This window comes from Hevea brasiliensis, chromosome 17 (assembly GCF_030052815.1).
Source record: "Hevea brasiliensis isolate MT/VB/25A 57/8 chromosome 17, ASM3005281v1, whole genome shotgun sequence".
NCBI lineage: Eukaryota > Viridiplantae > Streptophyta > Magnoliopsida > Malpighiales > Euphorbiaceae > Hevea > Hevea brasiliensis.
The window spans coordinates 18,724,553-18,747,267 of NC_079509.1; the positions used below are offsets into that span (position 1 = coordinate 18,724,553).

General features: G+C 30.8%; 4 protein-coding genes across 4 annotated transcripts; 3 read left to right on the top strand and 1 right to left on the bottom strand.

The window, feature by feature from the left end:
- The first annotated feature begins 157 nt into the window (after positions 1-157).
- Positions 158-6,460, top strand: LOC110655674 (NADH-cytochrome b5 reductase-like protein). Its single transcript, XM_021812103.2, has 13 exons — positions 158-441; positions 1,290-1,332; positions 1,787-1,862; positions 2,295-2,354; positions 2,499-2,549; positions 3,918-3,972; positions 4,087-4,157; positions 4,238-4,289; positions 4,846-4,923; positions 5,154-5,243; positions 5,345-5,458; positions 6,084-6,152; positions 6,243-6,460. The coding sequence occupies exons 1-13, from the start codon at positions 283-285 to the stop codon at positions 6,297-6,299; spliced, it is 975 nt and encodes a 324-aa protein (XP_021667795.2). The 5' UTR covers positions 158-282; the 3' UTR covers positions 6,300-6,460.
- Positions 6,461-10,565: 4,105 nt separating this feature from the next.
- Positions 10,566-15,908, top strand: LOC110655673 (zinc finger CCCH domain-containing protein 34). Its single transcript, XM_058139559.1, has 3 exons — positions 10,566-10,736; positions 11,109-11,219; positions 12,651-15,908. Exons 1-3 carry the CDS (start codon positions 10,665-10,667, stop codon positions 14,055-14,057), a joined length of 1,590 nt encoding a protein of 529 aa, XP_057995542.1. The 5' UTR covers positions 10,566-10,664; the 3' UTR covers positions 14,058-15,908.
- On the top strand, positions 15,508-15,822 carry LOC110655622 (MAPK kinase substrate protein At1g80180-like). Its single transcript, XM_058138965.1, has one exon. The coding sequence runs from the start codon at positions 15,508-15,510 to the stop codon at positions 15,820-15,822; it is 315 nt and encodes a 104-aa protein (XP_057994948.1).
- A 2,755-nt stretch (positions 15,909-18,663) lies between the features above and the next one.
- Positions 18,664-21,036, bottom strand: LOC110655621 (uncharacterized). Its single transcript, XM_058139211.1, has 2 exons — positions 20,653-21,036; positions 18,664-18,884 (listed from the first exon to the last, which is right to left on the bottom strand). The coding sequence occupies exons 1-2, from the start codon at positions 21,034-21,036 to the stop codon at positions 18,726-18,728; spliced, it is 543 nt and encodes a 180-aa protein (XP_057995194.1). The 3' UTR covers positions 18,664-18,725.
- Positions 21,037-22,715: the final 1,679 nt, after the last annotated feature.

Genomic DNA, 22,715 nt, shown 5'->3' on the forward strand with positions numbered 1-22,715 from the left:
TTAAGACTAGAACAAAAGCCATCTTCTCCGTGAAGTTTCTTTTTCCCCCTTATTGGGCCGACTAGACAAGCGAAAGTCCATCTAAAAGTGTGGCCCATGAAGGGAATCGATGAGTTGTGGCATCGTATAATTGGCAGAAAAATTTCTAATGGTGATTTTACGCCACAGGTTATCATTCCTCCTTCCTTCCCTGAGCTAAAAGTGGATGGTCAAAACCCTGCTTGCTTGTTCATTGGGTTGTGCTCTACTAACGCTGCTCTGCGTCTCCTTTGTCCTTGAAAAATGGCCTCTACATTCTTCAGGAGAATGGCGAAAGCTGTTCCAATAGGATTTCGGGGGCAACACAAGTCCAATTACGGTGCGTTTCGCATTCCTTTTGGAGCAATTGCAGCAGTTTCTGGTGGAATCTCCTATGTGTACTACTACTCGTCTCCAAACTTGGTAATTTCTCACTGCTCCAAGTGGGTTTTCTTTCAAATGTACATTTATGCATTCACAGTCCCTTTCTTATTTTATTCGGTCCAAACTTGATGGAATCGCATTATTCAATTTTGGCATTGCTGTATCATGGTGTTTGCTTACACACTGTTTATTTATTTATTTATTTTTCATTCTCTCTTTTGAAATGAAATGTCATTTGGAATTGCTGAGAAGTATAGCAATAGCATCGGTAGCCAGGAACAACTGGTTTCGTTTAAGCAAAGTTTGTATTTAATAAAGTGATTTTATTGCAATTCTAATTGTTATATGGTTATTCTGATCGATTAATGTGCGTGTTCGTTACCGGATAATGAATTAAGTTACCACTTTCTGCATATGCATGTATTGCATGTATATGTGAAGGATAGTGCATTAAGGGTGATGGTTCATGCTCATATAAGTTCTATTGCTTTTTATCTATGAATTTGAATATGATATGCTGAATGTGATTTTGCACTGGATATTGTGGTTGATAAAGTTTTGAACTGTATATATCTTGAACAAAATATTTTCTTGGTGTTTTTATTATGCGCGGTGAAAGTGACCTAAATAATGAGAAAATTAGTGCCAATATTCATTTTGGATTTTAATTTGAAATGGTTAGCATTGTAGTTCAATCGCAGTGTGATTTAAATGTGATCTTTAGATGAAATATTCTTAGGGAGTGATTGAATTATCTTACAATTAGCAGTTTTGTTTTCTGACGCAAATTTAAAGATTTAACCAAAAGATGGTTATAGATAAAGTATTGGGTTCTTTAATTTTTTTAAAATCGAGAACTTAATTACTTCCATGCTTTCTAATAACAGGCTCATCTTGACCAAGTCAAAGAAGATACTTTTCCAAAAGTTGGTTAGTCTCCTTTTCCCTCCTCCTTCCTTTCCTTTTTCTCTTTTATGAAAATGGAAGATACTTTTTTAGCAAATTTAGATTGGAAGGTAAGATTCCTCAAGTTGATTTGAGCGACTCATGAAAGTATTGCTAATTTTTAGAAAAACACCAGTTTAGATGCCACTACAGAAAAGCAATTTGAAATTGTCTTATAAATTTTAGAGTTTTTATGACTAGAGCATATTAAATTTACCTTGAAGGTAATTTTCAATGGCCTTTAGTCAACATATTAGGATGTTGCTTTTCTAAACTGTAGTTCAAATGAAAAAGCTAAACAAACCTGTTTTGAATTTGATTAAGTTTTAGCAATTTTAATTTGAAAGCAGAAGATGCGTCCATTGAAGTACCTGCTTTACCACTACTGGTTTTTTCCTCATATGTTGCAAGCTCAATCCATGCATTCTTGTCTCTTCAGCTCTTAAACCAGATAAGTGGATTGAATTTAAGTTACAAGACACTGCAAGAGTTAGCCATAATACTCAATTATTCAGGTATCACCTCTTGGTTCAATCACATATTTGTTTGACATTAGTTGATTGGGACTTGCAAATGTATGATCAGCTCAGTCAGATTATATCAGAGCTCAACCATTGAAAAACAATTCTGTGCATATGAAGCTGTCCCTACTTAAATTGTTATGTAACTCATTGTTTCCTTATTGCCTCTTATGGATGAACAACAGAAATTTTCATGTTTCCAGTTGCTTCTGATATTTCACCTCAAGGAATGAAAGATAACCTTGATACTGCAGTTTCAGATCCTATGTTCACATTTATTTGAATGCCTTGGAAAGGCAGGATACACTTTCAAGTTACTTGAATTACTGCACACTTAGTTTTTCATGTGAAGTCTAGATGCCACCATGGAAAAGTTTAATAATTCGCTACGAGTGATAAGTTTTCACCTTCTTGTCAAAATGGTAGGTTCTCATTTGATCCCTCTGCCAAGTTGGGTTTGGACATTGCCTCATGCATCCTTACAAGGTATGTTTTCTTGTTCATACTTGAGAAGAGTGTTGCCACACATTTTTATTAGAATTCATTATTTGGGAGCAATTGGAACATCAAATTACACTTTGCCGGAAGTCCACTAGTATATTCATTGTTTCAATGTTGTTATAACTGCAGGGCTCCATTAGGACAAGATGCTGAAGGAAAAACAAAATATGTCATACGCCCGTAAGTCTTCCTATTCATAGTGCTTGATTTGTTTTGGTTGTTTTTATTCATGTTGACTTTCTTTGGATTAGATATGCCTTTTTACTCAATTTTTGATGCCCTTTATTTGTCATTAGCAGAAATTTGGTTTTATATAAGGTTTATTACATCTTAATGTGCCCTCATATGTAAACTATTGCATAGAGCTGGATGTCCTTAATAAATAGGAATAACATGCTTTGCAAACTGTTCTCAATATGAAACCATAGTTACCTGATTTTGTTCCAATTCGCCAGACGTTGGCGTCCCAAATTGCTTGAGGGCGTGATGTGGATCACCAAATCAAGTATTCCATTTAGTCGGCACAAAATCAAAGGGCTTTGCTTAAAATTAAAGGGAAAATGGACATGAGAAGAAGAAGATGAAGAATATGAAGGATTGTAGCTGATTCTTCATTGTTCTGAGTATTTTTTTCTCTTGATTTTTTCCTTTCATAACATAACAGTACCTGTGAGGTTCATACCATAGTATACAGTAAAGTAGAAGAAAAAAGAAGGAAGAACAGAGAAGAATAAGAAGCAGCAACAAAGCCCAAAGAAGAAGAAGAAGGAGAAGTATTCGACTCTCTGCATGCATCGCCAGAGGAATAAGAAGAGTTGTTAATATATATGCATTGCCAGAGGAAGAAGAAGAGGCGTCAATTAACATCTCTGCATTGTTTGGATAAAATTGGACTCTTTGATATAATTTTTGTTGGGTTACATGAGACATAGAGAGTAATACAAGGCTGATTGCTTTAAGCCCTAAGTTACAAGGCCTGAAGCTAAAAGCTTATTTTATTCAGAATATTATTATGTTTTGAAATTTAATTGATAAACAAATTTAATAGTATATTTAAAAAATAACAGATTTTTGGGACTTTTTTTTTAATATTAATCTTTTAAAATGTATACATTATAAAAAATTAAAAATTTTAAAAATATGAAAAGTAGATAGAAATTATTTTTTGATTTGGTGTTTTTAGACTTGAGGATTTTGCTATTTTAGCGTAATTCACTTGGTGTGATCTAAAACGTGCCGCATTCTAGGTAACTATGTATGAAACTAATTTGACTCCAATTCTTATGGGGTCCATGACATGGAAAATTTAACAGTGCAGGTTTTTTTCTTTTTTCCTCATCACCATTTTTGTTCTTCCTCTTATTCATTGTCATTGTCTTATTCTTTGTCCTTTTGGCAAATCAGCAAATGGCAAAAGGAAAGAGAGAACTTTTCTGGTTGTTTGTTCTTCTTTTGAAATGATGAGATGGTGTTGCTTGTAACATGATTGGTTTGCTGTTGGGCTTGTTCAAAGTTAATTTTTTGATGTAGTTTGACTTCTATATGTAGGTATACTCCTATATCAGACCCAGATGCCAAGGGATATTTTGACTTATTAATTAAGGTATGCAGTTATTGATATGGGCAGTTTTTCTCTCTCTCTCTCTCCCCTTCAGTTTAGACTTTTAAAGATATTTCCATCATAATATAATTCCCAAATTCCCGCAAATTGTTGCAGGTTTATCCTGAGGGCAAAATGAGTCAGCATTTTGCCAGCTTAAAGCCTGATGATGTTGTTGAAGTTAAAGGGTAAGCTATTCACTTATATGAGTTAGCAGAAATTTTACTGTATGCCATCTTTAATATTGAAATGTATCTGCCTGCTGCAGGCCCATTGAAAAGCTTAGATATTCTCCCAATATGAAGAAACACATTGGCATGGTAAGAGCTGGTTATCTAGAAATTTGAAGCATATCCAAATCAATGGCAGAGCCATGTTGGGAACAGTTGGGGAGCCACGGCCCCCCCTACTACCAACAGCTTCCCGTTAACTTGTTAGAAGAAATCTTATTTAATTAACAAATACTATATAAATATATGAATATAAATAAATAATTACTTAAATTTATTCAATGGTTTTAAATTATTCGTTATAATTTAATATGGTTATTAAAAATTTTTACGATTCCAATATTTTTCTATTATTAGCTTGTATTAATTAAATAAATATTTCATTTTGATTTATGATTTTCAAAATAAAAAGTATACTTTAATGAATCTTTATTAGGAAAACATGAAATTGACTTTCATTATTAGTTTTGTATATTCAAAGGGATTTTCTAATGAATTGGTGGTGTTATTTTTTTTTATTAATTTTAATAATTTGATTAATTTCTCATTATATAATTAATGTGTCCTATATGAGTGTGTGCAAACGCATATATACAAGTACTGCACTTATAATATTTGTCAATATATATGTATTCTGTTCATTTAGATTGCAGGTGGAACAGGCATTACTCCAATGCTTCAAGTAATTGAGGCTATCCTTAAGAATCCCGATGACAACACTAAGGTTTTTGTTATTTTCTGCAATCTTTGCCTTATGCCGTATTTTACATTTATTTCCATCCCCTCACTTAATAAATGATCGAATTCGTTATCATTGGATGGACTTGTTGCAAAAGTTTTTTTCACATATGATAAGTTTCAAGGCCATTTGTTTTTGTATATCCAATGCATTTTAGAAACTTTCATGTTTGGACTCCCCGATAAATCAATCTTGATTAGTTATTATCTCAACAGGTTTCCTTGCTTTATGCCAATATCTCCCCTGATGACATCCTACTTAAACAGAAGCTTGACTTCCTTGCTACTAGCCACCCAAATTTAAAGGTGTCAGTTACTTGATTTTTCAAAAATTGATGTATTAGCCAAAAAGGGCTATGTTTCTCCATTGAAAACTACTAGCTATTTCTGTGCTAAAAATTTTGCAGGTATTCTACACAGTAGACAATCCATCAAAGAACTGGAAAGGAGGAACAGGATACATATCAAAGGATATGGTTGTGAAAGGCTTACCTGGTCCTAGCGATGATACACTTATCCTGGTAAGTAAAATCTACAGCTTCACCTCTACAAACATAGCTAGTTCAGCTAGATGATGATCAAATCTGTACTTGAGTTGTACTCCATTGACTTGAGCATATATTTTCCCTTTTCAATGTGTTTATTCAATTTGAAAACTAAAAGTAGGGCATTCTTGTTTATCAAAATTGTTTTTGCATCCTTGTATCATGTTTTCTCTTTCTCAAAATATCATTTATTCACACTTTTGGGCTATTTTAATCTCATTTTCTAGAAAAAATTTAAGGTGTCAATCAACCTGATGAATTTTCATTCATGATGACAGACAAACAGAAAAATATAACAAACACCTTTTATTTTGTATCCTTTATTTGAGCTTTAATGCTTTATTCAAGCTAAACTGAGATTCATTTTCGCAGTAGTGCATTGCTGCTTGACAGTGGAGCTGTGGGTCTCTTTTATTTTTCCAATGCTTTTAGTTCCATAACTGTTGCATTATCTACCTTTTGCAAGTCTTGCTTGTCCATAGTGATTTCTATTAACTATTTTTATTATTATTATTATTATTATTATTATTACTTATTGGCATGGAAAGTGCTACAAGAGTATGACTTGTTTCAAATGCCTAACTCTTGTTTGCTCATTCAGGTATGTGGGCCCCCTGGAATGATGAAGCACATATCTGGTGATAAGGCTAAAGACTACTCGCAGGGAGAGGTAAGAAATGGTGTTTCTACATCTTTGTTCTGACTGGTTACACAATTGTTGGTTTTTGATACAAGCTCCCTTTTATTTGCTATGTTGCAGCTCACTGGCATACTCAAAGATCTCGGATATACTGAGCAAATGGTTTACAAATTTTAATAGAGACATTTAAGCATGTTATTATCAAATTTTGAATAAGGCAAAAGGCTTTCTTTGCCCTTTGAGTATCTCTAAAATGTCCTTTAGAGTCAAATAAGTCATTTAACTGTGTCCAAATAAATTTTATATTTTTTAATTTTAATCCAATTAAGTTTAATTTAGTCGCTTGTATTACGTGACTGTTATCTAACAGTTCTATAAAATGTTACCCTCAAAAAATTAATATAATATTATTTTAACAATTTTTTTTTTCATTTCAAAACTAAAAAATTTCAACCGAAACTAACGAAAATTTTGAGCTAAAAATATTTAATGTAATTATTTTTTTATCAGCTTGGGGTTATTGCGTTTTTTGTTCTTTTTTAATACTGTGGTGAGTCCATCTAATTTTAGCTCTAGATTGGTGGATTGGATATATTTTTGTGAGTTGAACTCGTTAAGATCAGTGGGTGTGTTTACCACCATGCGTGCTGGTAAGGAATGTCAATGGGGCGAGAATCTGTTAGAGTTGAGACTTTTCCACCGGAGGTCGGATAAATTTTAACAATTGTCCTTGAATTTATATAGTTATAATATTTAACAATTGTCCTTGAATTTATATAGTTATAATATTACGATTTTTTAACTTTAAAATGTAACATAAAGCCTTCTAAATTTTTAAATTTTGTACAGTAAAATCTCTTTAACTTTTAATTATTGATTTTTCAATTAGAAATTGATGTGAATAGCTCGTACATGGCAGTTAGTCAATATTTCTCTCATCTCTTTTATGCAAAGTGTAAAAATGAAAAATTATTCTGTCTATAGAGAGAAAAAGGATTCAATTTATACATGATTTGAGAGAGAAAGGAGAAATACTGATTAAATTTCATGCTGAAATTGTCCAAGTCAGCGTCTAACTGAAAAATTAGTAATTTGTGGTAATTGGAGGTTAGAGGGATTTTACTATACAAAATTTTAAAGTTGATAGAATTTTATGTTACATTTTTAAGTTGAGAGATTGTAATGTTACAACTAGATAAGTTTCGGGATAATTGTCAAAATTTATCCTGGAGGGCAGAGTGGGTGGGTTTTCTCACGAAGAGTTTAATTTTATTTTTTTTTAATTTATTTATATATAATATAAATTTATTTATTAAAAAATAAAATATAATTAGACATATAAATTTTAAATATTATTTTAATAATATATTTATATATTTTTTAAAATTATAATATTTAAATATATAAATATAAAAAAAATTATTTTTAATAAAAATATTAATATATTACAGTACGGTGTGCGGGATGAGTTATAGGTATTTGGGGAGGGGAGAAGGTTTTTCTGCCCTGGTCTCTATCCTGCATAAATTGAGGTTGAGGCGGTATCGAAAAAAATTGATCGGGTTTGAGTCGAGTCGGATCGGGTCTCGAAACCAATCTGACTTGCTCCGAATTTGATTAATTTTTCTCAAAACCATCTTTATCTCGATTTTGTAAGGCAGGGACGGGAATACTTTTTTCCCGTCCTGAATACACATAATACAACCTGCACAATAATATATTATTATTTTTTATTAAAAAATAATTTTTTATATATTTAAATATTATAATGTTAGAAAAAAATAAACATATTGTATTCTAATTATATTTTATTTTTTTATTAAATAAATTTATATTATATATTAATAAATTAAAATAAAAAAGAAAATTCTCAGCTGGAAAATCCGCCTCACCTTGTTTCCTGTAGGGCTATTTTGAACTTTTATGAAGCGAGGATGGGAGGAGTAATTTCTGCCTTCAATTTAACCCATTGTCATTCCTAACCACGATGCTTAATATTGCTTATGTTCAAAGTGCGATATAAATCGTAATGGTTATTTTAAGCGTGTCATATTGGGATTAATTTGAAGCTCAATAATAGAATTTTTCTCTGAGGGGGTTAAATTAATGGTAATAAAATCGTTTAGTCGCATATCTTAGATTTGGAGGCCAATATCCGTCACATTTGAGAGCTTTTAATTTGTGCAAACTAAAAAAAAAAATGATATATTTTAAAAGATTGAGTTTAATTTTGATGATATAAAATATGAATTTTGTTTAGGAAGGGTTTTCATAATGTTTGTGATTTCAAGATAATATTTTTCAAGCGTGGTTTATTGAAATTGCATGAGAATTCAAAGTCAAGAAATAAAGATGATTTGTTGATAAGCAAAATCCCTTTGAATCCAAATAGCGTTGTTCTTGATGTTGATGAATATGGAAGAGAATGCGGTGATGATGATGATGATGGTGATTATGGAAGAATATGGCGTGAGGAATTTAATGTAGTTGCGTTGAGAAGATTGGTCAAAATTGAGAGGAATTGAGCAAAAATGGCTTGTGTAGAACTTGAGGAAAGATTGGCTTTTGAATTCACAGCATAGGGGCAAGTAAAAATTGGTTACAAATTGCATTATTTTAGTTTTTTTATTAGATTTAATTAATATTATTTTAAAATTTTAGTTTTTAGTTTGATTTGATTACTTTTATTAAAAAAATAAAAAGCTAAATCAATTATTTTTATTGATTTTATGAACTTTTATGGAATATAATATGTAATTTATAGTAGGCATAAAAACAAAAACATTTAAATTTAAAAGATTTAATAAAATAAATTCAAATTGATAAACTAAATTGAATTAAAATTTTTCAATTTAAATTGATTTGTTTAATATTATTTTTTAACTCTATTTTTAAATTATTTTAATTTAATTTGAAATGAAATTTTACCGTACAGTCATATGACCAGCCATATTATACAGTAGTGAGTGTTGGGCACTGAAAGAGTTATATGTGTCTAAGATAAGAGTTGCGTATGTGTCTAAGATAAGAGTTGCGGTGATAAGAATGTTAGGGTGGATGAGTGGTCATATTATACTAGATAAAATCAGTAACGAGAATATTAGAGAAAATGTAGGAATAGTGCTGAGGTGGTTTGGTCATGTGAAGTATAGACATACGAAGGTTATAGTTAGACAAGCAGAGCACATTAAATTAGATGATAGAAAGAAAATAAATGGTACACCTAAACTGACTTGGAGGAGAGTAGTATAACATGACCTAGAAATATTACACATTTCCAAGGATTTAACTCAAAATCATTCAGAACGGAGAAAGAGAATCCATATAGCCGACCTCAAATTCTTAAGATAAAGATTTAATTAAGTTGAGTTGAGTTAAGATGATTGAAAATGAAAAAATTGCATAGAGTAAAATGAAGTAATACCAATAGATTATTTGGTGTGATTCTAATGTAAATTTTATTTGTATTTTTAAATATGGTAAAAGATTAAGAATTTTTTAATAATATTTTTACTTAATTAAAATATAAAAATTATTTTATTAACATAACTAATTAATATTATTAATTTTATCTTTATTTAAATAAAATTAAAAATTGAAAAGTTTATTTGACTTGGTAAAAATCTACATTGCCAAATATAAAAGTAATTGCAGATGAGTCATTGTGATTTTAACCCATTCAATTTTGATGATGTTTTTGGTATCTTCGACTTCAAAAAATGTCTTAATTAGTTTAAAATACTTTATTTTTAAGAAAATATACTTTTCATAAAGTATATTTTTAAAAAATCTATTTTCTAAAAAATATGATATAAATGTATTTAATATATTAATTAATTTATCATGAAATAATTTATTTTTAAATTATAAAAGAAAATAATATTTATGATATAATTTAAAAAAATAAATTAAATGATAAATAAAAACTTATTAAGTTTCATCAAGATAAATGACTTGACTTATTTCCCTTGTAAACAAAAATAAAAAAGTTTATCTATTAAAAAATTTATTTGATAATGCAAATCAAATAAAATTTTTATTTATTTTCCGATAAATTTTACTTCTTAAATTTGCTTACAACAATTAACATAATTTAGATATTATTTGCCTAGAATTAATTAATTAATTAATAATATATTTATAATTTTTTATTATTTATAAAAAAATAATAAATATAATTTAATATTAATAAAAAAATAATTACTAATTAAATATTATTATAAATAAATGATATAATTAATAAAATTTTAAATTAAAAATAACTAAATTAATCATTAAAAAAATTTTATAACTCGGATAGTATTGAGTCTCGAGTTCGATTATAAATCGAAATTAATTATAATAATTATAATGGTAACTAACAAAGAGGGATGCTGAAAAGGCAATTTAAACAAACGGAAGCTCTTCTTTCTATTTCTTTTTTATTTATTTATTTATTTATTTATTTATAAACACAAACTCACACGCTCTTTCTTCCTCAGCTGACTCATCATCTCTTCTCTTGCTCTCACTGTATTTTTCTTTTCTTCTCTTCGATTAAAAATGGAGGAGGAATTGCAGAAGCATAACACTGATTGTGTTTATTTCTTGGCCTCTCCTCTCACATGCAAGAAGGTTCCTTTTCTTTTCTTCTTTCTTTTCTCTTTCAACCTTTGCGTTTCCGATTCTGTTTTAGCCCTCTGCATTTCTTGGATCAATCAATTAGGGTTTTATTTCATTCACTTCACCTGATCAATTGTGTTTTTCATAAATTTTTAATTTCCAAGGTCTACAAATTTTGATTTGTTTGCTACTGTTTATTTCTATTTTCTCACTCTAAAACACTGATAGATGGATTTTACATTGGGCTTGCTTGTTCTGTTTCGTATTCTGTTTTTGTTCTTATTTCTTCCGTCTGGAAAGATTTATGCCTTCATTACATGTTCTTTTGTTATATAACAAACTCATAGCTTTTTTTTATTATTATTATTATAATTTTTTCCCCAGGGAATGGATTGTGAGTATCGGCACAATGAAATTGCAAGGCTTAATCCTAGAGATTGCTGGTACTGGTTGGCTGGGAACTGTGCTAATCCAACCTGTGGTTTTAGACACCCTGTAAGCATATCACTTCTCTTTATATCTCTTGTGTGTGTCAGTGGGTGCGTGTGTGAATTAGAATTTATTGAGTTTGACTGTACTTGATACGAATTGTACATTTAATCTCTGAATGCTGGTGTTCACTTCTTTTATATTTTCAAATGGGAATGTATTGATATGTCATTTTCTGTATGAAACATTTGGATTGTTCACTTATTTAGCCCCTTAGGAATGATATATTCTTGAATTTTGTTTTTTAAATTTGTGCATCATAGATATCCCACTCTGTTAATGATATGATCCATGTGGCTAGGCGACATATGCTAGTAGGTTGCCAGTTCATGCTGAGAAAAAAGGTTATGATGGGGGAACAATGTTTGAAATTAAGTGTACCTTTTATTTATATACATTTCATTGTTAGAATTGTCTTGTAAAAATCACAATCAGCGCCATAATTTCCTGATGTTTGACTGTTTGTTATTGCCTCATTAAAAAACTGTAAATAGCCAGGAATGCCAAAGCTTAATAAAATTTGTCTGCTTGCCTTTGTTTTTTAGTGGCTTGGGGGTAGGGGCCTGGGGATGGGTTCTAAGCTCTAACTATTTAAAGGACGAATATTGGATTAGAGAACTCCCCCAATGAACATCAGTGCACTATTTTAGTTGTGTAGGTGACCATAAAGGACTTGGTGAGGTTGTAGTAAAGTCTAAATGTGTGGAGATTTTGAGAAAAGAGCAACTACCAACTCAATGATAGATCGAGTGAATACTTCAGATTGTTGATGGGTATAACATTCTTAGAATTTTCAGAAATAAAAAGCCAAAAAAGAAAAATCACTTGTTTGAAATGCAGGCTCTCAGCCTATATTTAGGCCCTGATTGGCATTAAATTTGAAGGTCTAAAAGCGCTTTTCAGGAAAAAAAAATTATTATTTTAGATGTTGAAAAAAAAACAATTTGGAAAAAAATTGTTTCGTCATTTTAGTATTTGTATGGCTAAAATATGTCAAATTTAATTTTTAATCAATTTTTAATACTCTAACTAATATATTTAAGAAAGTGTTTTTTCTCAACAACAACTCTAGTAACAATGCCAAATAGACCCTTAATAAATTGAGAAAACTATTGTTAGAAAATAGCTTATTGGGGCTTGGTCTACTCTGCCAAGAAGTCCTCTGTAGTTGTAAGGAAAGTAATTAAGAGAAGTGAGAAGATGAATGACATGAAGGAGAAGAAAACGAAAGTGAGAGTAAAGAAAATGAAAGTGAGAGTAAAGAAAACAAAAGAAAGAAACAGAGAGCTTAGCAGGCACATCTTAAAGTTTTGTTTTTGCAATGTATTATTTCATATTTGTGGATTTTTTTGTTAATTGATGGCTGTATTTTTAGCCATTTATTATTCTTCTGGCATCTGTTTTGTATTATTTGAAATATATCTGTTATTTCAACAGCCATTAGAAAGGCATGCTGAAGCACCATCAGAATCTGGATCATCTTCTCTACCTGCAAACAAGACCAGCATCCCCTGTTATTTTTATTTTAGTGGTTTCTGCGGTAAAGGTGACAGATGTTCTTTTATGCATGGCCCGGATGCCAGTACACGTACTGGGAAATCTGGCAATACCTCTTTAGCATTCAAGGAAGGCACTCCCTTGGATAACAAGACATCTGTAGGAAATGTTGTGTCTGCATCAACAGAAGCATGTGCTAATCTATCTAAAACAGCTTCAGGTTTGATGTTGCAAGCTAAAAAGGACATTCAGCTTCCAGCTCCCAAAAATGTTATAGTGCAAAGTCCCTTTCCAGAGGTTGTTTTGAGGCACTGTGAAGAAGCTGTTGCTGTTAAGTCAGATTTCTTGCTTCAATCAGACAGCTTTATTCAAAGCAGATCTCATGTTTGCACAGATTTGAGTTCAGTACAGCAAGTGGATGGCTATGTTGAACCACAGGAGTGTTGGGAATCATCCCCTGGTTTTGATGTTCTTGTGGATGACAAATCAGGGAATTTGGTTTACGAGGATGATCAAGAATATTTACTGGCTCTTGACAGGGAACACAGGGAGCTAAATAACCATTTCCAAGGGTATGAATTTGAAGACCTAGAGTATGACCGTACATACTGTGATACAGAAGTTATGTATAAGCAAGAGACATACGATTCATTTGATTGTTTGGATAATGTGCACATCTTTGATGATGTTGGAAACAGCTCTGGCTTCTCTAGTGACCGAATTCTGGATTCTTCATTGCGCCGGAAGAGAAAACTCTTGCCAATGGAACTGAGGGTTGTGGATCTTCAAGACCGCTGGAGGAAACACAGAGTAAATAATGGCCTTCCAGTGATTAGATCAACAAGAAGGCATGACTCAACTCGTCTGCTTGGTCGAGGTCGGGAAAAGCCTCAAAGACCTGGGTTTAGCCGGTGGCTGCAAGGAAGGTTGGCATCAAAGGTTGGAAAGAATGTATTTGATTCATTTGAAGATAATGGAATTTTGTTAAATTGTGCTAACCAGAATGGCTGGCGAAGGCACTCAAGGTTGAATAGGTCCAGGCTGCAAAACAGGGGAAAAAGGCAGGCTAAAGGGCAATTTCTTTCTTCTGAAGTGCTAAGGAAACCAGTTCCCAGAGAGAGGAAATATAATAATTCATCCACTGAGTTTACAGGACCCAAGTCCCTTGCTCAGATTAAAGAAGAGAAGAAAAAAGCTGAAGATAATGGAGATTACACTGGGAAAACTGGTAATTCAAATAGAATGGCGTTAGCTGACTTCGAGGGTCCTAAACCTCTTAGTGAAATCCTCAAAGACAAGAGGAAGATGGGTACTGTGGAAGATGATGATGGTAGTACATATGACTAAAAGGTGATACTACAAAGACTGGAAAGAATCAAGAACATTTAGTACAAGTTGCTAATTTTGTACAAGATAATGAAGATAAAATTCTTGTTCGACAGAATGATACAGCATATCTTCCCAATTCTTGAATGGCTGCTTACCATCATTGGATGAAGAATATTTTGTTCATTCCTGTTGCTGGAAGAAGACATTGAGAAGAAAGCTTTATCGTCACCTAATTAGGATTGTTTTCGTGATCTCTACCAATATGCTGGTTACTGAATAGAAGCTTTAAACTAGAACATGCTGGTTTTTGCTCATACATTTCAAAGAATTTGATTACTTCATAATGAGCTTGTCCCCATCTTTTGTACAGAGTTACCTGTAAAATGCTTGAATCAATTCATGGATCAGTAAATTGGCATTGAGAATTCCATCATCCTGCTTTCTTTTGCAAGTGTTGATTAATCTTTGAACATTAATTCATTTTATAACTCTACTCCTTTAGCTTCTATGGATATGCTTGATATGTAACTATACAATGAGTTCCTTGAAACTTTTGAGTTGATGCCATTACAGTCATGCTTCTGATAAATGATGGAAAGTGCTTTTTTTTTTTTTTTTTTTTTTCACCTTGTTCAGAAGACGAAGTTCAGCACATCATTTTGTTCAATTCAACATCAACAACACTACTGAGCTGGGAGTGGTGAATTAGTACTTCCAGTAATTCAATTTTAAGATTGTCTATTCTCTTGTAAATGGAACACAGGTCTATAGAAGTGGTGTATTCTTAAGAAGTATTTACTCATAATCATTGAAAGAAAAACATTGGTTGATTAACTTGAGACTGGGGTTCTGCCTGGTCAATTTATCATGATTTTTTGGTATTTAATTGGTAGGTTTAATACAAAACTTGCCAGGTAGGAGGCAAAATGTATCTGTCAAACCCTCCTTGGAGCATAAAGGAAATTGTATGGAGCACTCTCTCCTAATTTTTGTTGCCAAGTACAAAACGGCTGCTTCCTAGCTAGTTGTTAAGTACATATAAACCAAACCAACTTGATTTGTAATGAGCTAGTTGTCAGGCAATATATCATTAGGTATCATCGGATATTAACTATTTAATTATTTTGGCCTTAATTAATTTTATCAGGTCCAAAACTAAGGAGAGCTTGGTAAATGCTTATACAAATATATAGATTCCATTTCGTGACTGTTTTTTCTTATGCCTCATTTTGTCATTTTCTTCTCTCTCTCTCTCTCTCTCTCTCTCTCTCTCTCTCTCTCTCCTCTTATAATGGAAAAATGACTAACATCATATAGTTGGACTCCTACCCAAGTTCTTGCACCCACCAAAGAATGCTCTAGACCATTTTTCTACCTCATAGACCACCATCTACACCCATAAGCATACGCATATTATATACCATATATATATATATATAACAGAGAGGGAGAGAAGAAGAAGAAGAAGATGGAGGGTGGCAGCCTAAAGAGGTCTACAACATCCTTTAGAAGACAAGGATCCTCGGGGTTGGTATGGGATGACAAGTTCTTATCAGGAGAATTGAAGCAAAACGAAGAAAAGGCAGAAATAAGTAGTCCAAGATCATCAAATAATGGAAAGATGCAACGCAGTCGCTCCGCCGGAGGAGCTATCTACCGTACGGTCAAGGTTTCATCTTCACCAAACGTCGACCCTCCATCTCCTAAAGTCTCAGGCTGTGGATTGTGTGTCATTTTTGGCAAGCCAGTTTCTACCCATCAACGAAAGTCCTGTAAGCGTTAATTAGTATTCCGAATTTGCTTGTGCATCACTCGCATATAGTTTTCAAGGTTAAAAATACCTACTCAAAAGGAAGGACTTTTAATTTCTCTCTCTCTCTCTCTCTCTCTCTCTCTCTCTCTCTCTCTATATATATATATATATATATGTATATCATGTGTGATTTTTAGTTTTAATCTGTATTCTTGACTTTTGAGAAAATTGTTAATTAGTGTACAAAGAAGCTAATTACAATTAAAAACAGTACTTTTGCACGTAGTAGTTGCCTCATGGTTTGGTAGTATGATGAAGAAATTAAAAGGAATTCCAATATAGCCATTATCTAGGGAAATTATATGGAAGTACATAAATTTACTGTTCCCTCACTCACATAAAAATTGGTACCTTTTGAAATAAGGAGAATGAACCCTACTTTGTATGAGTGAGAGAACATACACACCCTATAATAAATAATCTCTTCTCAAACTTTTTAAATTTCTAAAAACTTAAATCAGTCAATAATGATTGAGCAAGAACTCTCTCTCTTTTTTAAAAAAAAATTAAGTACAATATATAGCAAAAGCTTAATATATCAAATATCATATACCATATGATGCTGCTTTGAATTCATTCTCGAATCACTGGACTAATCTTTTGTCACTTGATATTAAAAAAACAGTGAGATTAGTGACCTAACGGCAGCCACTTTGACACTTAAATTAGATAGTATTTTTGAAGTGCTTTTAAAGCAATGAAACAGTGTATGTTTTGAGAGTGTAAAAACATACTTGGTATAGCGCGTATTACTTAATTATAGCGCCTAAGAAACCGTTAAAGTTACTACCTACTGATTGAAGGCATCACACTTCCTTACACGTACAATTTTGTGATGCTCGTTGTCTATACTAATTATTTTGTCCTACAATAACATAATTCTCACTGGTAATTACCCTTGCCCTAGTTAATTAAATTTATCTTCAGGTCACCTTACACCAAGTTCAGGTTTACTGAACTAACATTTTGCCAAGTCTAATTGGACCGAGCTAATTTCATTTGAGCTATAACTTGATTAAGCAATCCGACCGATCTCTCTACTAAGTGTTAAACTTGGTTAAGATCAATTATGAGACCAATTTATCAAATTCGAGTTAATTTGCTACTAGATCCAACCCACTTCAAATCGAATTTTTGAGCGAGCTATGTATATGTATATAAACAAACGTTTGATTATTAGGTTGTTTTAATATATTATTATGATTAAGATTATATTATTATGATTAAGACTGTAACGTGGCTAATTTTGTTTTCATTTATCATATATTAGATTATATTATCTAAATTTTATCGGCTAACCCTAACTAGCAAACAAGCTGCCGGCCAACACCACGTTCACGTAAGCCTATAAAAAAACACTTGAAAATTATTATACTTTTTATATATTGGAAGCCTCATAATTATCCTAATTAACACTGAAATTACAGGATTTTTAAGTGAAATTAAAATTTTACAATTTTCTAACTAATTACTTTCAATGTTAATTTTATAATAATGTTAAAATTAATTGTTAATCTGAAAGAATATTAAAGAAAAGAGAAAGGAAACAAGAGAATAAAGAATGAAATTAAAAAAAATAATAATAATTATGAGATAAATATTTATTGATAAATTCTAAAATTTATTGGTCAATCAAATAATTTTTTTTTTATAATATTCATTGAAAATTCATTTATATTGATAAATTGGTATGTTAAATCTCACGATAGAAGCAAGTGGGCGGATAAACATCACGTATAGATAAAGATAAAGTTAAAAGAGTTGTAGACAATTACCCAATAGATATTGTTGAAAGTTGAAACCCAAATTACATCCTAATCATACATTAATTAATCCACTGACGGTTCTTAATTAATTTTAATGTCAAACTAAGATAAGTTGTGGGCCTCCCCTGGCGGCTTTTAAATACCATCATCAAATGATGGTGATGGGAAATTTAAATTTGTATTATTATTATTATTATTATTAAGGAGAATGGAGGAGGGTGAACTCTAGGGACGGAGTTAAAAATTTATTTTTAAAAAGGTTAATATTATTTATTATTTAATATATTTATTTTTAATATATTTTTTTATTTATTATATATTTTGAATAAATAATAATAATATTCTCTTATTCGTCTCTGATAAACTCGAACTTAATTTTATGATCTTATTTAATTTAAAATATTTTACTTTTTGAAATGTATATCTCTCGAAAAGTGCACTGATAGGAAATTTATTTCATGAAAAGTATTATATAAATATGTTTTGTATAAAAATTAAATTATAAAAAAATATCTTACTTTTAAATTATAAAAAATAATAATATCTATAAAATAATTAAAATATAATAAATTAAAAAATAAATTAATACATTCATTATACTTAACCACAAAAGTGTAATTTACCTAAATAAGTTGAAGTAAAGTGCTCTACTTATCAGAAAATTAATTCGATAAAATAAATTAAATAAGAATATTTTATATACTTATTATGAAGTTTTACTGCCGTAGTCTACTTACTCTCAACCTAATAAGATCTATTTAATGAGTAATTTGCCTTCAGCTATTTAATTAGGCCAAGCTGGGTTATATATATATATATATATATATATATATATATATATATATATATATATATATATATATATATATATATATATATATATATAGTTTTAAAAAAGATAAATAACTGATTATAATATATATTTTGTGTATATTTTTAATATAGAAAATCATTCAAATATTAAAACAACAAAAGGTAAAAATCAGGTGGAAAATAGGCTTCAATTTACATAACCTGTAACCTATAATAAGGCTAGAAAATAACTCAGTTCGATTACAGCAGCTGCTGCTTCTTCTTAAAGAATTCATTAAAATCTTGAATTAAACATCAGTTCTCCAAAGCTCTTTGAACTTTTGTCTTAAACACTAAAATGTAGAGATTCTCCATTGAGAAATAGAGGAAACAACCAGTTGAATGGGTCACAAATGAACCAAAACTTGAGCCCACAATGCAATGCCAGGCCGGCCCATACACTTTGTCCAATTCCTGCGTCCAGAATAATAACAATAATAATAATAATAATTTAAATCTGTTATTTAATAAATTTTAATTAATAAATGAATCAAAATAAAAAAATTGTAATATATAATTGTACTGGTGAGGACACGTGGGTTGATAGAGAGAGATGTTAATTGATTATTAGACCATAATTGTCTTCATAATTATTAATTATGTAATCATAGGTTCTATAATTAGTCTGTACTGCACCACATGGGATGCTGGATCCATTGTATTATTCTGTAATATTTGACAGTGGTAAATAATTGATAAAGAAGGCTGACTAGGGTTCTAATATCCTAATTTAATAGGAAAATTTAACAACTTAACCAAATGGAATCTAAATAAATCATTTTATTCTCAATTAATTGGTTGTATAAGTTATTAATGTCATAAAGTTTAGAGGGTTTTTAGCTTACTTTATAAAAATTAACTAATTTTATAAATATTTAAAATTTTAAACAGTAACATATTTAGTTAAAGTATTTATAAGTGATCGATAAATTATTAGTGTGTTTGATAAAAAATAACTTATAAATATGTTTAATATTAAAATAATCAAAAAGCATATTAAATAAGATTTATAATAAAATTTTAAAAATTAAATGAAGATAATATAATAAAATACTTAGTCAAACTAACTTATAAGCATATAGTTTATAAGCACCAAAATAAAAAAAGATGAATTCTTCGACTTATTTTTTTTAATTTATAAACTCAATTTATAAGTTCAAAAATTATTATGAACAAATATTTTTATTTAAAACTTATAAGCTGATTTAGTAAGATAAACACCTTCGTATTCGTATTTGACTGGAAGGTTAGGAAAAGGCTAGGGGAGAGTAGTTTTCAGTTTAAACTGAAAAATCGAACCGAACCGATTCAATTCGGTTCAATCGATTCAATTTTAAAATTTAATTGGTTCGATTCGATTTATAATTTTAATAATTTCGATTAATCGGTTCGGTTATTTTCAAAAAAAATTAAAAAAAGCGAACCAAAATCAAAGAAAACCGAACCGAACCTTAAGATTTTTGAGTTTTGATTTCTAATTTTTTTTGTTTTTATGTTTTTATTATTTAGATTTAATGTTAAAAATATGAAATTTTATAAATTTCGGTTTGATCGATTTAAAATCAAACCGAACCGATATTTATCGATTTGATTCGGTTTGGTTTTCTCTTATTAATCGGTTTAGTTCAGTTTTTAAAGTTTTTTATTTTCGGTTTTTTATTTTACCAGTTTGGTTCGGTTCGGAACCGAACCGACCATTTGCATACCCCTAGAAAGGCTACATTTACATAAAAAAATTAAATCTTAAATTTCAAGTATTGGTGCTTTTCTTCTGCATTATAAAAAAAATATTTTCTTGCCTTAATATTTTTAAAATATTTTTAAAATTATGGAGTTTTTAATTTAAATTTCAATCAAAATTAATGGTAATTGAAAATTTTTAATTTATAATAAAAATAAAAATTATCTATCAACTGTTGCCACCATTAAAATTCACATTCTTGTTCAACAAATTATGGTTAATTTGGAAGCAGAAAATAGAAGATAAAAGAACGAAAATCGTAGGTTATAGATAAATAGCCAATCATCTTAAAAGGAAATTCCAAAAAGAAACGCCAAGAAAATATATGATTTCATATAAAAGAAAAAAAAATCCATATTCCTGCCTATTTTCTTCTTGTAAACAATACAACAAATTTAAAGAGAAATGAAATTAAAAAGAAAAAAAAAAGTGAAAACTTACCTTCTTGATGTTATAAGCCATGTGTTTAGAGCTAAATCTGTCCAAGCTATCGTAAGTTCTTCTTGCACACCTGAAGGCATGAACTTGCATAAATCCAGGCATGTCCGTCACTAATACCTTCACCTGAAGAAATGAAGCCACCGATCCTAAATTTGTTTCCACATGAGACACCGACTTTCTTCCCTCCATCAGCCGACCTCGTCCTCCCTCCACCACCCTTGCACCGCCATGCACAGTTTCTTCATAATTTTTCGATTTTCTTGACAAAAAATTATGTGACAACTCTGTATTATTTGTCATAATATTTGGCTGCTGGTGGGATTTCTGCCTGGACTTGTAGAAATTCATCATGAACCCTTTCTTTTGATTCTCATGAGGAGCCATTGTTCTTAGGCTTCAATTCTCTTAGAGGGTATGTGTTATATATGTTCACTGAACTATTATAGCTAAGGTAATCCAAAATGTAGGTTATAATATGTGAAGGTGAAGTGCTTGGAATCATGATGACCACAAGGAAAAGATCCATTAAAATAATGTTGAACAGAAAATTGGTGATAAAATACAATTTATATAGCAACAAACCCATGTGTTGCTGCCTGTGATCAAGGTTATTAAAGTGGCGTATTGCTTTGTGAAAGATTTGATGTATTTCTTTGTTCTCTTTTGAACTAATATTTAATGTTTTTTCTGCAGCAGAGCATTAGTCTTTTTAGGGCATATTTGTTGTCGCTAATGAGTTTGTTTCAGGACAGCCAGCAGGCCCAGCACATATGGTATGGACCCAGGACCCCTCTCCCTTTATTAGGTTGCCAGGATCAAATGATGAATCCTATTCATATAAGAATTCCTTGATGCAAAATTATTTCTTTCATGTTAAATCAATTCATTCACCAATCTTTTCACAAATAGAATGATAATAATAATACCTGAAGGGAACTAAATTGGGTAATGGACATTATGAAAATAATTGATGTCTACTTGGCCTTAGAAGATAGGTTCAATTGAACATGTAGCTAATTCGTTTTGCATGTTTGGAAGTATTCATTGTAGTAGTAAATTTGAATCGAGATTGTTACGTATTTTTTAATGAGGAGGTTAAAAGAATGGAGACTCGAACTTAACACCTGCCGAGTAAATAATATATTTTTAGCTGTTAAATTAAATCATGTTAAGCATATTATGTATTTTTAAAAATACCTTATAGTAGTAAATTTGTATTAAAATTGTGTTAATGAATATTTTTAATATATAGTATCATGATAGTGGCACTCAAATTCTAGAGGGTCAATTGCAGTTAGGTGATATAATGAGTTTTCTTTCAAACATTGTATTCAATTCATATTTTTAGATTTAGTAAAATTGTGATTATATATATATATATATATATAAAAGCACACTGCCCTATAGGATGGTGTGTATAAAAAAGATTTTTATGGTTTTTGGTAGTGATTTTGGTGCTGATACTTGAGGATTCCCTTCGATCCACTTGCGGTTTGTTTTGCTGTGTGTGTTCTGTTTGCTAGTTTTTCTTTAAATACAGGGTTAGAATATTGGGTTGGAGGCTTAAGTGTCTCTTTCAAATTTAAAGCATAGTGCTTCTTGGAATTGATGGGTTATGGTTTTTAAGTGCGTGGTATCTCTTGAGGATATTTTTGGTATCATCATCTCGATATTCAATCCTCAATTAATATTGTGGATTCCCCTGAGTTCAATTTCTTTGGTTCACATGGCTCTAAGGTCTTGTTCTTAGGCCCTTTTGACTTGCTCGTCAATTGGAAAGTGTTCTACGAAGGGAAATCTCGTCTATGTAGGCTATGGCCATTTTTTATTTCTCAGTGGCCGATTAGTGTTGCTTCATCTTCTTCGGTTGATTTTGTTAGGTTAGGGTAGTGGAAGGCGACGCTCTCTCCTTTACCTGTTTCTTCTCCAGCAGGTCGAAGCGACTCCAATAACTAAGGTTTTATTTAGGAATGGTAATTGGGTGAGTCGAGACGGGGGATCGCTCCTCCCATCTCCACCCCACAAGAGTTCATGGTTGAGGCAGGGACTTACGTGGAGGGAGT